Source organism: Paroedura picta, chromosome 8, assembly GCF_049243985.1.
Source record: "Paroedura picta isolate Pp20150507F chromosome 8, Ppicta_v3.0, whole genome shotgun sequence".
NCBI lineage: Eukaryota > Metazoa > Chordata > Lepidosauria > Squamata > Gekkonidae > Paroedura > Paroedura picta.
This window is the reverse complement of record NC_135376.1, coordinates 42,294,778-42,318,753: the sequence shown is the minus strand read 5'-3', so window position 1 is coordinate 42,318,753 and position 23,976 is coordinate 42,294,778. Positions and strand designations below refer to the sequence as shown.

Below are 23,976 nucleotides of genomic sequence, written 5' to 3'. Positions count from 1 at the left end.
TCATTCACGTGCAGCTGGTACCATGACACTCTCACAATATCTATCATGCAGGACGGACACTCAGCAACACTAAACTGTGATTTGGAAGGAGGGAAAATTTTACTTGGATTCCCTCCACAAGCAATACATTCACTATGGAAAACATGTTTGGATAGCCTATAACAAGAGGGTCTCCGCAGCATGTTGTCTACACAGTAAATTGACTGCCTAGAACGGCCTTCATCACATGTCTAGTGGTAGAACAGTACATTTACTTATGAAGCCCCTTAGGTATACATTCTTTGAACCATACCTTTGGTATCCATCATATGCCTTTCCTAAAGTGTGCTAGATTTTTAGATTTTCTTCACTTCATGTCTCTCTGATGTGGCTTCTCAAGTTATGTTTGTCTCATTAGTTTACGGCACAATGGGATGATTGTACAGCAAAACAGACTTTCTGCAGAGCATTTTTATTACCCTTGCTAACTGAACCATGAGATTGAACCTGAGGAAATGGTACCACAACAGTTCTCTGATTAATTGCATGTGTTAATCCCATACTTGGTAAAAAGCTCATCCGCATTTATAAGTTAACATACAGTATGGTACCTACCTTGTTATGCTTTTAAATCCTGCTGTGGAGCATTTAAGTGTATCGTAATTTGAATTTTTTTTCTAAAGCAGGACTGAGAAGGGTCTGGGTAAAAAGAACTGATACAAATTATTCCTTCCAGTTGACTTTGAATCTGTGGGAGTTTGATTAGGCAGAAGCTCTCTTTGGAAGTTAAATTTAACACACAAGCACAAGCGTGTACACTGATTTCCCCCTGTATATGCATCGAGAAACTCTCATGTTACAGTCAATGCACCTGCAGCCTAATGTGTGATTGAAGCCCCACATTTATCCAGGTACTGGCTCCCAGTTTCATTTGTAAAGTGAACGTGCACTGGTTCTTTCTTACATAAGTATGCAGATATACAAGGATGTGTGTCTATTCACTGTAATGTGTGAACAGGGTTACAAGGCTGTCAGGCAAGGGAATATGAATGATTAAGTCTGTGATGTACATGTGAATAGGTAGACTTCGGAAAAGAAAATTTGTAGGTAAATGAAGTGAATCATTTGTTTCTAAAGATTAATGAGACAGGGAAAGGCAAGGTCAAAGAGGGGGCAATTTATCTTATATTACTTTGACATCTCAATACATGTGTATTAATTCGTCCTTGGTTGCAGCTGCAGCACATATATTGTGCCCTACAAATGATCTTTGATACAGAAGAAGATGGCTGAGATTCCCAAATGCTAATAAATTGACCCTATTTTTTTTCTTTCATCCCTGTGCCATAATCCATTGAGTTTCTCTGTAGCACAAACACAGTGGAAATGAATCAGAGTACCAAGAAGGAAATGACTGATGAATTGCTGTTGTTGTTGGAACAGTCTTGGTGCCTAATGGAACACAAAGTCTGTGGCAATACTCACCAGTATTCTCCTCAGGATGATCCTAGGGAGATATCTGCCAGCTAGTGTGCTATAGCGATTGGGGTGTTAAACTAAGATTGGAGACCCCGGGTTGAATCCTGACTCTGCCATGGAAGCTTGCTGAGTGATCTTGGGCTAGTTGCACACTCTTATAGTATTGGTGTGAAGATAAGTAGCACAGAGAAGAATGACAGAAGCCATTCTGTATTCCCCCTGGGGAGAAATGATATAAAGGAAAATTAATCATTCTAGGCCAGGGGTAGTCAAACTGCAGCCTGCCAGATGTCCATGGACTACAATTCCCATGAGCCACTACCAGCGAATGCTGGCAGGGGCTCATGGGAATTGTAGTCCATGGACATCTGGAGGGCCGCAGTTTGACTACCCCAGGTCTAGGCCTAGATGCATTACATCTTAGTTGGAGGTGGGTAGGTTACACTTTCCTTCTTCTAATGGTCCACATTCCTAGCCAGGGAATCCCAAAGCCTTGGATCTTGTGATAGGTCCTTTCTGCATGCACAGCTTACTTCTGATTATCACTGAATTGGAGTCAATATGTCTTTAATTCAAATCTTGTGTCTGCACTCTGCACTTTTTAAAATCTGATCTTATCTTTGCAATTGCAGAGTATGTATTCTGCATTTCAATGGGATAGTGTAGATGTACTGAAGAGTTTTTTTTGGGGGGAGCATGGTTAGTCTCCTCCTTATTGGTCAGTTTTGCTTTTGAATTACCTTCACTTTGGGAATGAAGCAAGGTGAGAAACCTCCATGAAACAGTGGAGGGAAACAGTGAATGAAAAGCAAATTGAACATTGAAGGGAGGAAAATCCATGGAGAATGAAAAAGAAAGCCCCATGCATGTACACAGGGAAAGTGGGGTGAAATGGAGTTCAAAAAAGAAAACCTGATGGAAATACACAGTGGAAGTGAAGAAAAAGACCAGTGCATAAAGGGCCATAATCCATTACATCAGTCTCCTCCAGAAGGATACTTCATTGGTAATGTCTGGACATGTCTTCTTGCTCTCTTCCAGCTCATCAGTGATGGAGGTGTGGTCTACGCAGAGGCCCTCTGGGATCATGTTACTATGGATGACCAAGAGCTGGGCTTCAAGGCTGGTGATGTCATTGAAGTAATGGATGCCACTAACAAGGAATGGTGGTGGGGCAGGATAATGGACAGCGAGGGCTGGTTCCCAGCCAGCTTTGTACGGGTAGGTCTGTGTGTTTTCTATTCTGCATGTTAACAAGATTTTTTCTTCAGTCCAAGTAATTGCTTGTTACCAGGATCTGATGCATTTGAAAATATCACATAGCAATCTGCAGCAGACAGTGGGTATGAGTGCTGATTGAACCATCACTGCGCCTCTCTTCCCTTTATGTGGGAGTAGCTGTGAACCTGAGTGGTAAAGCCAGCATAGCTTCTCCATTAATATGTGTCATTGATTGTACAGAAGGGGTTAGCAAGGCATGTTTTTCACATCCCCTTTTCTTCTTTCCTCAGCTTGAGTAGGAGGAAAGATTGAATAGACAGCCTACGTTCAAGAGCAAGCAGTATTTGTGTATGTGAATGAATAAAAAATTTCTGGGGGTTAGAGCTATAGCTTATGCGAGACACCATCATGAGGAGTAGTTGTTGCTCACAGCACAGAATTGAGACATGTTTTCATTTTTTAAACAAATAAATAAGTCCAGGAAGGAGCCAGGTGTTGTACCAAATTTTAAAAAATCAAGGTAATTCCCTGCCCACACTTACAACCAAAATTCCATTTTTTTATTCCATTCACAGGGCTGAATAAGTGAATAAACTTATTTAATCATGATCTCAGAATGGAACCACTGTATTTAAAGTCTATATTCCTACTTACTGGGATGCAATATCATAGGAAGTTTTTGGTCTCCATGCCATGCCTGTGAGTCTACAGAGGCACCCAGTAGGCTGCCATGAAAAACAGGATAATGAACTATATGGACCTTTGTTTTGATCCAGCTAAGCTCCTCTTATTTTCTTATGTGTTTATAAGTGAAGAAATTGTGGAAATACTATGTTTCCCATAAGATGTTGTGGAAAAAGATTTAGTTTGTTTCTCAAATTGAAGTCTAAGGAACCTTGCAGTGCTCCAAGGGTTCTTGGGAGGGTGTCTGTCTATAAGTTTGTAAGTACAGAGAGTGGGCCCATCTTGAGTCTATCTGGCTGACTTGAAAATGGAACCTTCTAATTCTACAAATGTGGGAAGATACTCTCCATAAGGAGAAGGAAACAGTTAGCTTCCCTGATCACCTCCAAGCCCTAGCCAGAAAAGCCGCCAAATGGTTGCTGGAGACCAATAATTTAGTCTTAGGTACTCAAATTGGTTGAATGGCACCAAGGAGGAACAGTCGCAAAGGAGTCATCATAGTTTCTTCAGATACAGAGTTGAACTTGTAGTCACTCTGCTCTCTACTATAAACCATTTCAGCATAGAGATAAAGGGTGGGTTTCAGTTTCATATTTTTATACAATTTCACCCCCCATTTCTATGAATAGCCCAAACGTTTTTCCAAACCCCTGCCCACCCTTATTCACCTGACCTCTGTCTAGAAGTTATTAAACAATAAGGAACTTCCTTTTTGTTTCTAATGCTAAGTCCCTTCCAATCAAAGATTAAGACTGATTAGAATGTAGGGCCTTATATGTTGTGACCCCTGCTTGCTTCCAAGACCAGACTGGATGAAGAGCCAGAAGTGCTGTTACCAGTTGTTCAATGCACTAAGAACTTCTCCAGATCTCTGTGTTATTTACCATGTTGAGTAATGCTCCCACTCCTTGTCCCCTGTCCCCAAACCTCCTTGGATTTGCCAAGCTTACAGCTGACAAGCCTAGATCCTTATTCTGAAGTAGGCAGCCAGTCAGGGCAGTAAATGAATGAATGAATGAATGAATGAATGAATGAATGAATGAATGAATGAATAAATAAATAAATAAATAAATAAATAAATAAATAAATATGACCAAGTCACAAATTGTGCAGTTCAGCCTTCTGCTGACTGATTAAGAAGCGCTGAGAATTGCATTATATGTGTGGCAAAAGAAACGGCTGACTGTTTGACTGATTGTCCTTTTGGACTTCTCTAAACGCATGCAAAATGAATATCAGGAGGAGTAATTCTTACAGGAGAAGTACAGATATCAAATGTGAAGGAGCTGTACTGAAAGTTCCAATGAGAGAAAATCTCCCCTCAGGACTGGGTTTTAAGCACTTTATAAAATTGGTCCCACTTAAAAACATGGGATACTTTGGTGCCCATTCTTGCTATACTGTCATCTTGTGGCCAGTTTGAAAAGGTTGAGAGATCCTGCTTAAGGGCTACAACTGGATTCTGAACTTTTAAAATACCTGCTTGAAATGTTACTGACATTGAAAAGAAATAAAAATATCCTGTTATTCTGTCACAATGATGCTCAGAAGGGTAGAATTATCTGAGCTCCAATTTCCATTTGAAGTGTAAAGACCCTCCCAGTCTACCTGTGTTATAGATAAGTGGTTCAAGACTATCACAAAACCTCTTGTCTCTAATGACAAACCCTTTTTGCCTTCCTCAGCTAATACAAATTCCACTTAGAATATAACAAAGTTCCTATCTGTTGCAGGAATTCTGTGAGCTCAACACTTTGTCCGGATCATTAGAACGTTCAGAATTTAATAGCCAACAAGAGATTTCCTCCTGTCCCAGTTATTCCCTCCATTTTCCCACCATAAACAAATGTACCAATTTGTTCAGTAATAAAAAAAATTGTGCTGAGGAAAATAAATTGATGATTACTGAACCCCTTGTCTCCAACAAAGCTGATGTGTAGCTGGAGTATCTATTCTACCCCTTGAAACTCACTTGATGCCTGCCTGCCTCCTTTTTAGGCACCAGATCAAAACATTTCTTTTTACCCAGTTTTTATCACTATTATTATTATTGTTATTATTATTGTTGTTAGATTTTTAGCCTGCCACTCCCATAAGGCTCGTGGCGGATTACAACACATATAAAATCCCCAATAAAAACCCCTAATACATTAAAAGTTCAAAAGCCTACAAAAGAATCCAACACAACCCCAAGCGATGGTGGAACTACACTACATAACCCACTCATATCCCAGAGGGCATGGAGCCAATGGTCACATCACCGCCAAGAGTAGCCCTGGGGGGGTTCAGCTCTTCCCTTGAAGTGCTGGCCTCAACCATAAACCTGGCGGAAGAGCTCCATTTTACAGGCCCTGCGGAAAGCTGGTAAAACCCGCAGGGCTCACAGCTCTTCTGGGAGCTCATTCCACCAGGTGTGGGGGCCAGGACTATGGGATTCAATATTTTAAAACAGGGTTTATAGTTTGCTTTTCACTGGAGGGCTGTTTAGTAGTCTCCCTTTTAGTCTGTTTTATACTTTGTACTTTGGCTTGTTTTTATGGCTCTTTGTTATTGGTGGTTTTTATGCTGCTGTTATGATTTGATGGCATTGGTTTACTTTTTGAGTTGCCTTAGATAGGATTATAAGTTTTCTAAATAGACAAATGCATGAATGAAGACTGCCCACAGTTAATTCTAGTGGCAATCCCTTTGAATGGGAACCATATTCCAAAAATAACTGCAAACAGTATTTTTGAAGGACTTTAGATTTGTAGCAAGTGGGATCTCAACAGCAGCAAGAGCAATTTTGTATGGGAGAGTGGAAAAAATTATGCTACTTTTGTCTTGTATGATCAAAGACAGCACTTAGGAATTCAAAAAGCAGAGAACCCTAAAGTAATAATGTCATGAGAATCTTCCTGTATTTGATGCAGCTCCGAGTGAACCAGGATGAACCAATGGAAGACTATCCTCTGAAGTTAGAGGATGGCAGGGAAGAAGACTCTCAAAATACTGCCCACCGTTACATGGTAGGGCAAACAACCAAGGATCAGATGAGGACCAACGTTATTAATGAGATCCTAAGCACAGAGAGAGATTACATCAAACACCTGAAGGACATCTGTGAGGTAATAAAGGCATGAGGAAAAACGTGTGTAGCCATAGCATCCTGGGCAAAGAAGCACATACACCGAATTTTCAAACCACAGTAAAGGACTGGAACGTGGAGTTTTTGGAAGATTTCAGGATCATCATTGAAACTTTTAAATCTGACTATGGCATAACTACATGCCACCCTAAGCAAACTTAACACTTGGGTTTGGTTGGCTGTAAATCTGTTTAGGATTACACTGTTTGCCTGCTTCTGCAGTGTAAAGGACTTTGGTTAAAACAGTGAGATTCTGTGTGTCTCTGGCCACTGCCTAAATACTATACCTTTGTCCTACTGTTGGCTTATTTCCCCCCAAATAATTAAAACAAATTGTCCAATATGTCCCTCAGTAACAAAATTGAACCAAGGTCAGATCCTGGGAAGTTTCCATTCATTAGATTTTGTAAGCTAGCAAATCAGAGTAATTTACAAATTGGTATTTAATGCCTTTTAATGCTGAGCTTTTTTAAATTATTGAGTGTTGCTTTTGAATATGACTTTCAGATCTGCAAAAGCAGCTGGACTTAACTTCATTACTTTTATACAACTACTATTGCTGTGCTGGGTTTTTGACTTCTTATCATCAGCAGAGGTTTTAACTTCCACATAGTCTGTGCATGTTGAAAATAGAACTCGGAAATTCTTGGGTTGCATTTGTTTCCACAGTAGCCACTGATTTCATTTTGTGTCTGTAAGTACCCTTGGACTGTGGTCTTCTGAATAGTTTATCCATATCTGTCACAGCTGTGATAGATATGGACTTTTGATTTTGTCACCCAAATAAGTTGCCCATAAAATCTGACTTTTCTCCAGGGCTATATAAAGCAGTGCCGTAAAAGAGCGGATATGTTCACTGAGGAGCAGCTGAAAATCATATTTGGAAATATTGAGGAGATCTACAAGTGCCAGAAAAAATTTGTTAAAGCATTGGAGAAAAAATTCAACAAAGATTACCCACACCTGAGTGAAATTGGGTCCTGCTTCCTGGAATATGTAGGTTGACTAACCATTTTTTCCCTTTGATCAAATATGAAAAGGTTGTTGATGTATTCAAACCCTTTGTACTAGTTTGGCCTTGTGAATAGGGTTCTAAAATTTCAACAACCCACAAAAAATGTGACCACTTTCACCCACTGGTATGTCAGAACAGACTGAATGGTGGGCTGGCTATTCACCACCAAGGCTTGAAGGCAATTGATGAATAGAAAGGCTGCAGTAACGTGAATATTTTGTGCAAAGTAAAGGATAAATGATGTGATCAGTAGAAGCTTGAGACTTAAAAAAATTTCACTGGATATCATTCCCACTCCCACTTATTTCCTTTTATTTTTGCAAGTATGATAGAGAAGGCAATGCAAAAAAAACATTTATGTGGAACTTGGGGTCACTGAGTTGGTTGCAAATCAACAGCACACTTTAACTTATATCAGATGAGACCACCCATGTGAACACTTAAAATATGAAAATGACAGCCAGGCCCTTGATTATAAGTTAAACCTGAGCATCAGACCACTGAAATCCTGAACCTGTGCCTGTAATTTCCTCAGAAAGCATTTTCTTGGGGGCACCTTCTTTGGGGGGCTGTAACTCAGACCCTGTAAATCCATTCCTCACCAAATTTTATTTTTCATTTTTTCAGAGTTTTTCATTTAAAGTGATTAGCAATTCAATGATAGAAAGTCACAAATCCAACAGTGGCTCCCTGAAGTTCCTTGAGAGCAGCTTGATAGGCACCCCAGCCTTACCAGACAAACAAGGGAAACATGTCCAGTGCCCACAACTCTCACAGCCCCCCCCCAAGGGCTGACACATTGCAGTGTATTCTTTTTTGCACAGCAAGCATCTGCTAGGCTTGTTGGGCCACCCACAATTCTCCAAAGGCAGATTTGGAAGGGCAGAAAGGCAGACAAGACTTCTGATGGAGTTCCCCAAAGTTATCCCAGCTTGGTTAAGGGCAGTGGTCTCTTATCTGGAGTGATTCCCCACTTCTCCATGTGCAGCCAGCCGGGTGACCTTAGACTGGTCACAGTTCTCAGAGCCCTCTCAGCTTCACTTGCATCACAGGGTATCTGTTGAGCAGAAAGGAATGGTAGGCAATTGTAAGCTGCTTTGAGACTCCTTCGGGTAGTAAAAAGTGGAGTACAGCTCTTCTTCTCTGACCAGTGGAAATCAGAGTTTTCCATTTAAAGTGATTGGTGATGCAAATTGATGCAAACTGTCCTGCATAATAAACAAAAGCTGTTTACAGTGTCTTGTGCAACCCAGCAGCTATGGATCGAAGTGTTGATTACGTTTGAACACTGAAATAATACAGAAGGATTATTTCAAGTATGTTCCTAAGTAATAGTTGTGCCTTTAGGGTTGCTTCCATATTGGATGTTAAGATGTATTGGATGGGGGCAGATGACGTTTCTGGGACTCCAGTTACAGACCCCCCCCAAAAAAAGTCTCCTACATTTATACCCTCCCATCCTTTGTGAGTATGAACAACTCTGTGTGCCATGAGGGTAAAAACAAGTGCAAAGGGTGCCTGTCATGGAGGGAAGAAGTCCTCCATCTCCTGTGTACTACAGGGCCCTGTCCCCGAGCACCAAGCCAATCCTGGCAGGCCATTGAAGCCCAACCGTAGCAGGGCATCACCATGGCATCACCAAGCCTCCTTTCCTGATCTGTTCCTGGGACTCTTCACAAAGGCAGAAGAGTCGTTAGCAGCACAATTAAGAGACACCAGCAGTTGCTAGCACTCTCTGGAAAGAAGGACTTTGACAACAGCACTTTAGGGGGGGAAGCATCCTCCCCTTCCACATCCCAACACCCTTTTGTTGTTCCCACCTCAAGTACACCCCTCCATAAACCCTCTCAGCCCACCCAGTGCCAGAAAGCAGCTGGGTTTCCAATTTTGGGTCCCCAGTTTGGAAACATGTCCTGTATTGCAGAGTGCCAGATGTGCCACACCTATATCTGGAGAGGCGCAAACCCACTCCAACAGTTCTCCTTCTTCATCCTCTGTCAGCATAAAAATGTGCGTCCTCAGCCAAGGTAATCGGTGTGAACACAGGGAAAAAGTTGGCTTAGAGCTCTGTTATTGGCAGCCAGTAGTGATTGTTGTAAGAGCCACTTGTGGCGCAGAGTGGTAAGGCAGCAGACATGCAGTCTGAAAGCTTTGCCCATGAGACTGGGAGTTCGATCCTAGCAGCTGGCTCAAGGTTGACTCAGCCTTCCATCCCTCCGAGGTTGGTAGAATTAGTACCCAGCTTGCTGGGGGGTAAACGGTAATGACTGGGGAAGGCACTGGCAAATCACCCTGTATTGAGTCTGCCGTGAAAACGCTAGTGGGCGTCACCCCAAGGGTCAGACATGACCCGGTGCTTGCACAGGGGATACCTTTACCTTTACCTTTAGTGATTGTTATGCCTTGGAAGTTTCCTATTGGTGTTTCCAAGCCTTGAGCATCTCCCCCTCCCCCCATTTGCATTAGAGTTTTGTAAACAGTTTAACTGAGCAAAGACAGTCTGTTTGGAAATGTATCCATTCACAAATCACCACAAACAGCACCAAAGTTAGTGTAAATGTTCATGACAGGCGTTCTTCCATGAATGCCATTTTGTGAACCATGAACCAGCCAACCTATACTTCATGAGCCGGTTCCTGCCCATCCCTAGATATAAATTTGCATTCCAGTGGATAATATTGTGCTTGAATTGGTCTTGAGGTATTCTTTCATTAAAATAACAATACTCAGTTACTTGAGAACCTTCCAGCATGTCAGTCATTGTTTGGCTGCTGCATCAAGTGACTATTTGTGTGTGTGAATGAGTCTTCGCAGATTAATTGCTCTACCATCCAGTGTCAATTCAAACACAATCATTTTCAATTGTCATGTTCAGATGAGAATAATAACAGACGAGAAATGAAAGTATGTGTACTATTTTTTGCAATGTTTTTTTACAATTTTTAAAAATTGTGTTTATTTTCATTTCATCTGTTATTACATTAATTTGTTTTTATCATTGTTTTTCAGTTGGTTTCAATGCAAATCAGATTCCAAAGGGGAACACAGTTTCCTGTAACTTGTCTGTTTCCCATCCAATTAGGTTGAAATTTTCATGGACCGTATTTCTTCTCCAAGGGTTCTTCCTGCCAAGTTTCAGGCAAATATCAGAGAGGGTTCCAGTTTTCAAGTCAATTAAAAGCAAAAAATAAATAGATTTTTAAAAACCTGGAAGCAATGTCTTTGTTTTGTATCCAATTGGGATGAAATTTCTGGGAGCTGCACTCTTCACCCAAAGTATGTTCCCTGCTAACGGAAGCAGATAATGGAAAGGGTATTAATTTTAGAGGCAAAATTTTCAGAATGGGCAGAGGCAGACACTGGGCCCCCTCAAAAGGGGCACAGGGAGGCACTTGGCAGTTCAAGAAAGGCAGGCACAAAAGTTTGCCTCTAGCTCTCAAAGGAATTGGACACAGGTTCAGAGCTAATGTAGCACAGCCTTGGCATTTGCCTCCATTCCCCATCTCTTGCTCGTTGCTTATACAAGGAATGTGAGTACCTGGTTGAAAAGGTACTAATTAGAAACCATTTAAGTGTGTATGCACTACAGTGAGTGACACGAAAACTACTAATGTGTGTGCACATAATGAGTGGCATGTTAGAAGTCATTCCAGGAGAGTAGCTCTGCTAGTCTGTTGCTGCAAAAATCAGAAGACTTTCAGGGTAGCTGGTGGGCCACTGAGCGAAGCATGATCCTGGATGGAATGGACTACTGGTATGATTCAGCAAGGTTCTTATGTTCTTATAATATCATCTTTTGTCTTCCAATTCAGCAAAATGAATTCCAGATCTACTCTGAGTACTGCAACAACCACCCCAATGCCTGCGCAGAGCTTTCCCGACTCACCAAAGTGAGCAAGTACGTCTATTTCTTTGAAGCTTGTCGGCTGCTTCAGAAGATGATTGACATCTCTCTGGATGGCTTCCTCCTGACTCCAGTGCAGAAAATTTGCAAGTACCCACTGCAGCTTGCAGAACTGCTGAAGTACACAAACCCACAGCATAGGTAAAGAGAATTTCAGATTAGAAGCCAGGAAGTGCGTTCATCTGAGCCCATTCCATCATTATGACTAGTGTACACAACGTCTGTACAGCCATTTGAACAAGTTTCCCCCAGAAACTGTGTAACAAAGAAAGATAGATCTGTAACCACTGCTCCCTCTAATTCCACCCTCCACCCCTACTGAGCAGAGCAGTTCACATCCTGAGCAGAATACACCTGCTGTAATGTTAAAATGGGCAATGGACAGTGCAAGACCCTGCATGCCTCCAGAGCTTCCTATGTTAATGAGCAGCCACTCACATGTACAGCTTAGAGGTAACACTCTGTAACAAATCTAGGGCATAGGGCAGAGTTACCAAATGGATCTTTGCTGCCTTCCCTATTGCATGTAGGGAGACAAGAAGGAAGCGGTGGAAACTTCCACTCCTTGTGCTTGTGGAGTTTGTATAGAAGATTTCCTCTTCTCACTTGCACGGCATCTCATGCTATTTCAGAAGACTTCCTGTTGCTCAGCATCATCTTTTTGAGGCAGCGGCAAGAAGGGGAAGGAAGCAACAGATTTGTTCTTGGAGGTCCATCCCACCCATGGTTCTCTGAGTTTATCTAGGGCCCATTTTGGTTTATAGGTACTCTTTCCCCATTCTAGTCTTTAGTAGTGCCCTTAGACGAGGGGAAGTCTTGCAGCAGTTTTCCAGCTCACAGACAGGCAACTGGAAACTGATGGGAAATTAAGTAGGAAAGTTCTTGTAGATGTGTATGCATGGACAAGGTGGGGGCTGGGCCTGCTTAAGAGTTGATACAACAAAAATTATACAAGATAGAAGCCAGAAATGGTGAGGGCAGCAATGGGTGCTAGTTACGGAAGACACCCTCTTCCAGACATCAGTTGCTGCTTAGTAATAGAACAGGTAAAGGATAATGAAGTGCATTTGTGCCTCTTGGTTGTGGGAATAGTGTGGTGGGGGAAAATAACATGTGAGCATCTCTCTAGATCCCCTGTAGAGCATTGGGACATAGTGCTAGATAGTAATTACTCTGAATTGCAGTCTGGTGCACAGCTGATGCAAAAATGTGCTTCGCCAGAGAGAGATATTACATAATTTGTTGCAAGCATAAGTGAAATAAATTGTATCTTGCAGTTTCACATTATCCCCATAATGTCCCCATTCAGCAGATGAGGAAAGCATTAAAATTGAGGGGTGGCTCTTCCCAGCCTTAATGCTGGCACAAGGAAGGTGAAGGATGATCTCATCCAACTCCCCTGAATTTTGGTCCTATCACATGTGCCTTTTTGTTTGCACAGTTACTACAATCCAAAACAGGGTTGGGGGTTGGGGTTCAGGAGGCATCCTTCCTCCATCTTGCGTCTGCAGGACAACTGGGGGGATCAAACTGTCTGTTATAACATCAGATATATTTCATATCGGGGTAAATGTTATTTCCCTTCCCCCCACAACATAGATTTGTTTGCTTGTCTCCATGCTTTGCAGTAGAGGCCTGCCCTCACCCCATCTTGGCTATCTATTGTTGATATGTCTAATGGAATCCATTTCAACCCTAGGGATTTTAAAGACGTGGAAGATGCTTTAAATGCCATGAAAAACGTAGCACGACTCATCAATGAGAGGAAGAGACGTTTGGAAAACATAGACAAAATTGCTCAGTGGCAGAGTTCCATAGATGATTGGGAGGTAAAAGAAAAAGAAAAAAGGGCCCCACATGTTCCCTCATGAAAAAGAAGTACCCCAGTCTCAAATGGGTTCATGCTTGTCTTTCCTTTTTGAAAAACAAATTAACAACATGGGTTTGCAACTGCTCCATCCTGCAAGAGAATGCCTAACAAACAATCACATGTATATGGAGACTGGAATTTAGAGAGCTCCTGAATATCCCACGGGGGGGGGGGGTGGTTCTCACTCTCTGGCCCTTGTTCTAGGTTCAGCTCAGGACCATTGAAGTCATGGAGATCCCCTTCTTTGTCTGGCCTGTATACGCTGGGGCTACTTGTGCCCATGAAGCCTAATAACAGCTGGTCGTTATGCCAGTATGTGGGATTCGAAGCTAGCCACATGACAGAGTGGCTTCATACACAAGCCAGCCACAGATGTAAAAATGTTTTTACTCATCATCTAAGAGGTCATTTATCATAACTCTTTGCAATGACGACTAATTAGACTATATTAAACCTGTTTTTTAAGCTAACTGTTTCCAAGCATCCTCAAAATAGCAGGTCCTGGTATTTGTTCAGCATCTGTATGGAAGACAATGACATGAAGCTGCACTCTTATGGATGCTTACTTGGATTAAGTTTCATTGAAATCATCAGGATTTCTTTTCAAGTAAATGTGTTTAGGACTGAGCCTGAAAAGCTTTTACAAATAAAATTGTTTTCTGTGTAGAAATGCATTGAGTGTGGCAAATCTGCCCAGTTTTGTTTTAAAATTATACTTGGTTGAATTAGGGTCTGTCTGCTTTAATGCTGTTTTGGACATTAGCTCCTGAGGTGATATGTCTCACCATTGCTAAGCTGAGTGCTAAAGATCCAGTAAGCAGAATGTGAGACCTATCAGCTCATGGCAGAGGTGAGAAATCTCTTTTACCTTGCAGGTTCACAAGTCATGCTGAATGGGGGGGGGGGGGGGAGCATGCCTTCTCTTAAGGCGACCACACATTGGCCAGAGTTTAACACTGAATTAAATGCATTTAATCCTATTAAAACCAGCACTCTTAAGCATTTTCACTGTTGAATTGGGGTGGAAATCTGAAACTAAAACGTCTCCTTGCCAGCAACATAAAACGTGATAATGTTTAAGTCAGTGAACAGGCACAGAAAATGCCAGCTCAGATATTTTCAGGACAGTTGGTCAGAAATCATGTCACCTGGAATTCAACACATAAAATAGTTATATCCCACAGTCATCCTACGGTGCTGGTGCCAGTAAATCATTCCCACCCTCCCTTTCCTACAGCAGCCCCTTTTGACTTGGTAAATTAGCAAGAAGCTACACAAGTTGGGGGTTACAGTGGGAGGAGAGGTGGCCAAGGTGACTCCTTGATCCTCTCTTCTTTGAAACACAACCCATTAGCTATAAGGGACCATTCTACCCTTGGAGTTATTTGAATTCTAAGAGGCAGGTGCATCATCCAAGGTAGCAGTCAAAGAGGGACAGACTCCTTTGCAAAGTTGGTGGGAATGTCTCTCAGAATGGAACTTGATGCTTTAAAAAATGTCAGTAGCTTTTTCAACCAGGCCAGGATCATCACATCTACACATGGCTATTTATGCTACAGTTTTTTTGAAAATTCCTAGGAGGAACGATGGCGATTTAAAGCCTAGGGTACAACAAGGAAAAGAAGCTAAAAGCTAAATGAGGGTATTAGTCTGTAATTGCTAGCTTATATGTGCGGAGTGCTTTGAATTTTAGCTAGGAAATATGATGGTGCAAGGCTGGGAAGTTGGTGAAAATGGCTGTTAAGCCCTAGAGTATCCCTTCAGTAAGCCAGATCATTTCTGATCCTCATCTTTGTTGTGGGGAACCTGACACATCCCTTGTGTTGTGAGTGACAGGGTGAAGATGTCCTTGTCAAGAGTTCTGAACTCATCTATTCTGGAGAATTAACTAAAATTTCCCAGCCTCAAGCCAAGAGCCACCAGAGAATGTTCTTCCTCTTTGATCATCAGCTTGTCTACTGCAAGAAGGTAAGCTAAGCAAACCAGCACCAGCTCTGCATCTGCACCTTCTGAGGAGGTCCTTTGCATTTGGATCAAAAGAGAAGAGCAGCCCAGCGTGTGAAGGCGATAACATTAGACTAAGCATCTCTGTTCATATCCATCAAGGAAAGGATGGATATATTATTGCAAATCTGCCTACATGACCTTAGTTGCTTCCATGCTGGCCTTCTGTGCATTTCTGAGCAGGCAGTTAAAGAAAGAGCCCTGCTGTGAACAAATCTCCTGTGGTCCTGGAAGAAAGTTACACATTTCGCTTTTATACAATAACAGACAGCCACTGAAAGAATTTGTCAGAATTGCCGCCCACGTTCTTTCTAAATATCAGTGCAATTTCTATGGTTGTATGAACACATGAATTCTAAAAGTGTTTTCAGCTGCACATATACATGTTTATGCCTGTCATTCAGAGGCATATCTAAGTAATGATAGAAGGTCAACCCAAGAGTATGAGAGAAGGAAAAAAAATAAAAAGCATTTCAATCCGTATAACATTGTGGGTGGATGTTACCCCCTTTGTGATATAGTCCAAAAGCCGGTGTACAACATATGCCCTCCTCCTGCAGCACCATTTCCAACCATTGCAATATATGAGCAAAATGTTTACAAGAAATGTGAGTCATATTAAGCACCATAGTCTGTAGGGCATCCTAAATTCACTACTCAAATATATCTTACAATACTGGTTGGAAGGAACAAGTGCCAATTTGTGTAGAAAGTATCTTCACACAAAAATGTAAAAGCCAACATGGTTTTTAGTTTTAAGGTAGAAGGGCCTCCACCCCAAGTACTCTAATGCTTACATCAGATGATACTGGGCTGAAACTGATGCTAATTGTATGGAATGTCTTCTGCTATATAAAATATAAGTTGAGAATATTTTTGTGGGACTTTCACCACTTATTTATGCTCCTCTAAATTAACTGGGGTTTAACACTCACTAATTATCCCATCAGGAGATCTGATACCTACTATTGGTGAGCAAGCCCCCTTCCTTGTCTTATACCACATTCAGGCTCAGATAAACCAAGCAAGTTGCTGATAGACTGGCAAATAAGTTAGGCTCTTCTGATTTTGATTGCTTACAACCCTATTACAATCTTGATGATGTCACTGGGAGCACCATGGGGCTCCTGAAGCTCCTCCACCATTATTTTTCAAAGCTTTGGGGAAGTTATGTTGAAATATCTAGAGGACCCATGAGGCTCATAGAACCTGGAATAGTTGCTGCAAGATCACTGGATGGATTTGTTCCAGGGGACTGAAAATGATGCAAGAGTAGGCATCGAATCCATTCAGTTGCCATGGGAATCTTGCATAATCAAGAGTACTTAGCAGAGAGGATGTGGTGGAACTGGCAGCTATTCTCAATACATTTAGTATATTAAATTAGCTAAGTAAACATTCTTCAGAACTGCATAAGGTTCTTGTGGGATATAAAGAACTCAGCAAGGCTACTGAAGGAGTTCACAGGACTGTAGTAAAGACTTAACTTAATTTTTATATCTCTTCCCAGAATGTTCAAGGGACACTGAAACATGAGGCTTTGGCTTGGATCCATTGGAGTATTCCCACAGAAGGTAGAACTACCACCCATGGAGTGCAACTTTCTCCATGGAAGAAAGTCATGCTCCACAGGTAGAAATCCTTCCATCTGTGGAAACAAGCACATAATCCAAGCCTGAGCATTATACATCTATCACCTAATAAAGCTATCAATTAAAACAAAATCAGCATAACCAGATGGTTGGTGTGATTTCATGACAGCATGCTGAAAATGGGAGAATCTTATCCAGGAATCAAAACTGGATTCCACAAGGGCAGTTTTACAGTCTAAGGAACACGTAAGGACATTTCAGAGTCCTGCTGATTTAACCTTTGAAGAATCATCAGTTTATGCAATCCTATGGGACAGGTCAGGCCCATAAAGGACCCCAATAAAGTCAGCTATTGAGCTTCATTGCAGGCTGGGTATTTGAACCCATGTTTTCCTAGTCCTAATCCAACATTTTAACCCGTATACAATACTGGTTCACTATGTTACATAGGATGGATATGAAGCAAACCACAAAGCAAAGTTCATCATGAATTATGCCCTGATTTGCAAACTGAAGTTCATGATTAGTCTACCCTCACAAATGATCACTTTGTTACCAAAAGATTCCTACATACAGTATTCCAAGAGTGAGAAGCAATTCTTGTATAATTGCTATAATCCATTTGATGACTCCAATTCCAACATGCTTTTCTTCCACCCGTCCTAGGACAGTAGGGCAGACTAGAGCAGCCCTTTTAATATTAGTAATGTGATGCCTCTCCTTTCCTTACTTGTAACCACAAATACAGATGGCACATTCATATATTTTTCTGATGTAAAGATCTATGTCAGAAAAACTGAATACTGGTTTGTAATGTGTATATGTACCCTAAGTTTGTTTCTGGCAAAACAAAACAAAACAAAACAAAAAAACCCTGTGAAGACTCACTGATTTTTCTTCTCTTAGGATCTCTTGCGACGTGATATCCTATACTATAAGAGCCGAATCAGCATGGACAACATGGAGATCCTGGACATAGAAGATGGCAAAGACAAAGACTTCAATGTCACTGTTAAAAATGCGTTCAAGTTACACTGTAAGGATACAGAGGAAGTCCACTTGTTCTGTGCAAAAAAGCCCGAACAGAAGCAGCGCTGGCTCAAGGCATTTGAGAATGAAAGGAAGCAGGTTCAGCTTGACCAGGAAACGGGTAAGTACAGCCAGGAGGCAAGGGTTATTCGTGGTACTGCCCAGCTATGGTGCCCCTGAAACATCGTACCCACCCATCTACATTTTCAAAATGCTCCCACTTCATTATTGGTGTAGCTAATAAAGCATTGTATGTGGGGTATTGTGTATTGCTGCTGAACTGTATGTTCTGTGTAGTCTTTGCAGCCTTATTAATACACAGACTTAATGCTGCCGAGATATATACTAATTCTATCTGAGAGCATATCATGATTTCCAACATACTGCTCTAGCTCTGGGATCAGCATTTCATCCCACATCCCATTCATGAAGATACTTCCTTAGACCCAGGTCTCCATACCCTTTTGTACAAATCTTACCTCCCTTCATTCTATTGCCACATGTCTTTTCCCCTCCAAGTTCCTAATCCTGCTAATGCTCTAATTTTGCCACTACACTGCTACCATTACACTTTCCATTGTAGAATGTAAACTCAGAACAGCGGTTGCTTTACCTGTACAGTGTCTTGGTTGCTCTGGCAAGGAACAACTTTTTGAAAACAGTAGGCTCATGATGTAGACATAGTATGAGGCAGCTACTGCATGGATCCATTGAGTAATTGTGGATTTCACTGCTTGTGTACTGTGTGTTATTGGCTTTAGTTGAGTTTGAGCCAGAATAATACTGGGTTTTATACTGCAGTTTGTGGCTTGAATTCACTAGTAGGTTTCCTTGGGCAGAAAGAATTCTCATCCTTGTGACTGCCATCTTTCCCACTCTCACTGTAGTTCAGAATGCCCCCTCCCCCACGGTACTGGGACCCTCAGGAACAACAGGAGGAGTCAGAAGTCAGCCATGGGGTATATGTGCATCAAAAATCACCCCACATTCCTTGGGTGAAAATTCTCCAGTGGATCCATGCCTACATCTTTTTTCCCTCTTGCTAGCTAAGATCTGAAAACCACCATCTCCCTTGGGCTGCAGTGCTCTGCATGCTTATTTGAAAGCCTGTTCCATGCACTTAATTCTGAGGAAATATGCATAGAATCAGGATGCTGGAGTAATTGGGATTTTCTGCTTGATCCCCACCCCCATATGAGGTAAAAGTGTAGCTAACAGTTGGTTAATGAATTCTCTCATCCTCAAGGTTTTTCCATCACTGAAGTTCAAAAGAAACAAGCTATGCTTAATGCCAGCAAACAAAACCAGACTGGAAAACCAAAAGGTAAGCCACAATAGTTTTCTTCCTTCTTCTTCACACACTTCCTGACCCCCTGAAGTCATAGCACAGCAGCATGGAAAAATAAGAATAAGGTTCTGCAGGCCACAGTCTAGCTTGGACAGCTTGCTGCAGAGGCACCAATGGGCTTCTGTGGCTGCAGGTGAAGTGAGTGCCAGACCTAACCCAGGTAATCAGAGCAGAGCCACCGGCTGTGCATTATTGGCAGGGGAACCCTTGTAGTAGAATTTATTTGTATATAGCCATAAAGGTATCCCCTGTGCAAGCACTGAGTCATGTCTGACCCTTGAGGTGATGCCCTCCAGCGTTTTCATGGCAGATTCAATACAGGTTTGCCAGTGCCTTCCCCAGTCATCACCGTTTACCCCCCAGCAGCAAGCTGGGTACTCATTTTACCGACCTCGAAAGGATGGAAGGCTGAGTCAACCTTGAGCCGGCTGCTGGGATTGAACTCCCAGCCTCATGGGCAAAGCTTTCAGACAGCTGCCTTACCCCTCTGCGCCACAAGAGGCTCTGTGTATATAGCCATAGGCCTTTACAAAACATAAGAGACAAATTGGCTGGGGAATCCATTGTCATATGATGGTCAGATGCCCAATACAAGTGCCAGTGAGCTCCCCAATTAGCCCTGTACACACAGTCTCTCTATGCATTTTTTGAACACATGGGGAGGAAGAGTGGACACGAGCATACCCCCCCCCCTGCTATCTCCAGCTTCACTTACACATGGAAGAAGGGTCTCTGTGTGCACTCCCTCCTCATGACTGGCAACATTCAGAAAGCAGCATCGCCAGCCTGGGAGGGAATGTACATACAAGCCCTTCTGCCTCACATTTGGACTATGCAGACAACACAGTTTGCACTGATTTATTGTATTTAGGAAATGTGTTGGCCCCCTCTTCAGGAACCTTCCTGAGGCAGTTTACAAAATAGAAACAATAAACAAAATGTTAAAAGGTGTTAAGTCCAGCATTAAAAACCCAGCCTAGCATAAAAACATAGACCATAAAAACCATAAAAACAGACCACTTAAAATAATACTTTCTAGATAAAAACAGAATTTAAAAGAGAAGCCATTAATTAAAAGCATGGTGAACGGAAGCATTTTGGTCTGGTGGAAATGGAAGAACAGAAACTACATTCTGAAACAGATGCTCCAGACCTCTGAAACCACAGTGCTGATCTATGATATTTCAGATATGAATATCAAAGCATAATCAGACTTTTTCACATGGAGAATTTGCCCTAGAATCAATGATATTGGGAAATGGGAAAATTTGGATTCTCCTGCTCCTGCCTACATGGTAGCCATTTCCCCCAACATGGGACATGAATTTTATTATAATGGCATAACAATCTAGCAGGTTCTGTGAATTTTAGCTTTCAATTTTTAAAAGCAACGCTTTGGCCCACTTGTTTGCCAATATAATGGGGGATATAGTATGCATATCTCTGCATTGGAAGAGGATAGACATTTACTTATAAAAAACAAAGCTAGGAATTCAGCAAACTTCATACACAGATTGTTGCAATATTATAACAGTATTCAATTGCTAGTGTTTAAGAGCCCCAATGACACATTGAGGGGAAGATGGTGACTTCTGGGGGAATGTTGCAGGGAAGGTGTAGGGAAACCTCCCATTGGGGAAGTCTTGTAGCTGCTGGGTGGTATCAGAAGCCACCGCAACAATAGGGAACCGCATTCTGTGGAAACACAATAACATAAAATGTAGTCATGGTCATAGTCCTTTTATTTGCATTAAGTCATAGGCCGTTAGAAAATAGATTAAAATATTGACACGTTTCAAAACAAAGTAATAAAATAAGCAATAATAATAGGGGAAATCAACTATTTAAACCACCTGCAATAATAATACCTCCAATTTCATGGTCAAGTCCATTTTATGATCAAAATTTGAGTCCAGTAGTATCTTAAAGATAATTTTTTTCCCCTGAGGGTAGAAGCTTTTAAGGGTCAAAGCTCCCTTTGTTCCTTGTAGTTGAGAAATGGATCTTTGCCTCCATGTTGTCCTGAAAATCTTGTTAACCTCTAAGATGAATCTGGAATTTAAGTCTTGCTGTTCTACTTCAGGCCTACTGGAATTATCAATTGTGTGATATGACTAGCCCCAGTCTATCCTAGTAATGTACTTCACTCGATTGGTTTGGAGTGGGTTGTTTTCCCAAGATCACGTCAGCACTGCCAAGGCAATCCAGTGGCCACTGTTAAAAGTGATACGTGCAAACTGAAATCTTCACCTGTTAATACATTTTACTCCAGATTGGCCAACACAGTCTGAAAGAGTAAAAGGTGGTGGTAGGGGAGAGTCTGTTGTGTTAGAGTTTAAGAGGTAAAATAGTAGCAGTCCTGTAGAGCGTCACTTCCACCAAACCAGTGTGAAGGATATGCCTTATCCATGTCACAGTGTGCTCACTTCATTGTTTTAACAGTGGTCACCAGGACGTACTATGACTTCCTGATGCGCCAGAAGCATCCTACCTTGCCTACAAACCTCCCCCAGCAGCAAGTCTTCATGCTGGCCGAGCCCAAGCGCAAGCCTTCAAACTTCTGGCAGAACATCAGCAGGCTGGCACCATTTCGAAAATAGTCAGAAGCCGCTTGTATCCTGTGCCTGAAGATCTTCTGAGAAAGCACTTTACGCACCAAGCCCTGTAAAACTAAGCACTAGCTCCCCCTTCTTGGCTTTCAGAGGGATAGCACCTACCCTTTATTTCCTCGTTTCTCTTGCCAGACTGAATGGGATCAAGTGTAGAGGATGACATGGACCATATTTTGTTGTTTGTGTGTGCGTCTCTCTCTCTCTCTCTCTCTCTCTCTCTCTCTCTCTCTCTCTCTCTCTCTCTCTCTCTCTCATGCTCTCTTCCTTTTTGAAAACAAGTCCTTTTTGAAAACAAGTCATCTTTTTGAACACCCAGAAGAGAAAGCACGAGACTGAACTTCCTTCCTTTCCCTTCGCTTCCCTTTTTTCAACTTCCTCAGTTCTTGGGCTGTGCCTCCCCTTAGGAATTGTGTTTGCTTTCTGTTTCAGCCAGGCAGAAAGGGTGAGCAAATGAGCAGTGCCCATTCCGTGCTTGGTGTTTGCTCAGAACAGCTGGTCAACATTGCTGCTGTTCATGCACTTTGCTGGGGTGAGCAATTCCCCCCCCCCTTTTTTGACTCTTCCAGTCCCACTATTCATGGAAATCTTGAAGAACAGAACATCTCTGCCTGGCACCCAGATGACATTCATAACCTTTAAGCATCCTTAGCTGAAGACAAAACTATCCACAATGAGCCAGAACATCAAATACGGACCCCAAAGCATGACTAACAACAGAGACTTCTACAATTTAGTTGAGTTAATGTATGGGGGGGGAGGGTGTTAGGGGGAAATGTGCCTAAAATAACTTCAGATTACTTTTACTCTCTACCAACACTTTGCCATAGTTTCTGGCCAATGACAGATTTCTCAATGTTTTTAATGTTTATTTATGGTAAAAGTGCAGATAACTGTATTTTGTAAAAGTTTGTAATCAGTCTTGTCAGATGTTAACTTGATGCCTGTTTATTTTTCTCCTGACAAAAGACCAACATTTGTAAGCCTAAACACCTAAAGATATGCCATGCAGAAGTGTCTAAAGATGAATTTCAGATGTAGCAGACACTCATAACAATCAGTATTACTGGATACTGTGCCGCCCATGCAGATGCCTGCAGAGGAGGCAAGGGTGCTACAAGAAAGATTGGAACACAGAGCTCCTAAATTTGTGTAGGTGGGTAGCATTTGAGCACCTGCACTTCAAAATTACGGGCAGGAATACTCATTTAATCCTTGATTAGATACAGGAAAAAAAAGAGATTTGCCTTATAATAGTGACATAGTTAGAAGCCATAACTGACTGGATCCCCTAATTTGGGGATTCCTGGTACTGTGAAGTTGGAAGGCAAACCCCAACTTACTCTTGTATGAGACTACTGCAGAGAAGTGAGCACTCAGCAGTCTGAAGGAAAGCGATGCAGTGTCCAACGATAGTTGGCCAAAGACCGGTCACCTGAATCCAGAAGCATGTACAGATTCATTCTTGCACTATCTTTTCCCCCCATGGGTGGGGGCTACATTTAATTTCATAAAGAAACTTGTAAAAGTGACTTATTTAGTTTGTCTGTCTGTTAAAAACAGCTATACCATCTTTAACTTGGTCACCCTAGTTGGAAAGTGGGCCGCGGTTGAGCAGAGGACAAGACTTGTTATCATGTATGGTCAGAGGGAGACGTGTATACTAGATCTTTGTCAGAGTCCAGTTTGTCCCAAAAATGACACAGCTTTAGTCTGAGGGTGTGGAAGAAGTCTTCCTTCTGCTGCTTCTCACATCTGTGCTAAAGGGGCTGCTGGCTTAAATCCTATCCTTGGTATAAAGGAATACCTCCCAATCTGCCAGCTCTGGGTTAGGAAATACCTGGAGATTTTAGGGGTGGAGCCTGGGGAAGACAGGGACTACAGTGAGGTACAATGCCCTAGAGCAGGGGTAGTCAACCTGTGGTCCTCCAGATGTCCCTGGATTGCAATTCCCATGAGCCCCTGCCAGCAAATGCTGGCACGGGCTCACGGGAATTGCAGTCCATGGACATCTGGAGGACCACAGGTTGACTACCCCTGCCCTAAAGTCCACCTCCAAAGCAGCCATTTCCCCAAGGGAACTGATCTCCAGTCATCTGGACATCAATTGTAAGA

At 42.1% G+C, this 23,976-nt stretch overlaps 1 protein-coding gene across 1 annotated transcript in view; it reads left to right on the top strand.

Moving 5' to 3' along the window:
• ARHGEF4 (Rho guanine nucleotide exchange factor 4) overlaps positions 1–23,393 on the top strand; it is a 203,429-nt gene extending 180,036 nt beyond the window's left edge. Inside the window, exons 8-16 of the mRNA XM_077349355.1 lie at positions 2,500–2,679; positions 6,276–6,470; positions 7,307–7,486; positions 11,318–11,550; positions 13,109–13,238; positions 15,116–15,247; positions 17,782–18,025; positions 19,151–19,228; positions 21,695–23,393. Of these exons, the coding sequence (XP_077205470.1) occupies positions 2,500–2,679; positions 6,276–6,470; positions 7,307–7,486; positions 11,318–11,550; positions 13,109–13,238; positions 15,116–15,247; positions 17,782–18,025; positions 19,151–19,228; positions 21,695–21,852 (1,530 nt within the window). The 3' untranslated portion in view covers positions 21,853–23,393. The remainder of the gene's footprint in view (positions 1–2,499; positions 2,680–6,275; positions 6,471–7,306; positions 7,487–11,317; positions 11,551–13,108; positions 13,239–15,115; positions 15,248–17,781; positions 18,026–19,150; positions 19,229–21,694) is intronic.
• The last annotated feature ends 583 nt before the right edge of the window (positions 23,394–23,976 follow it).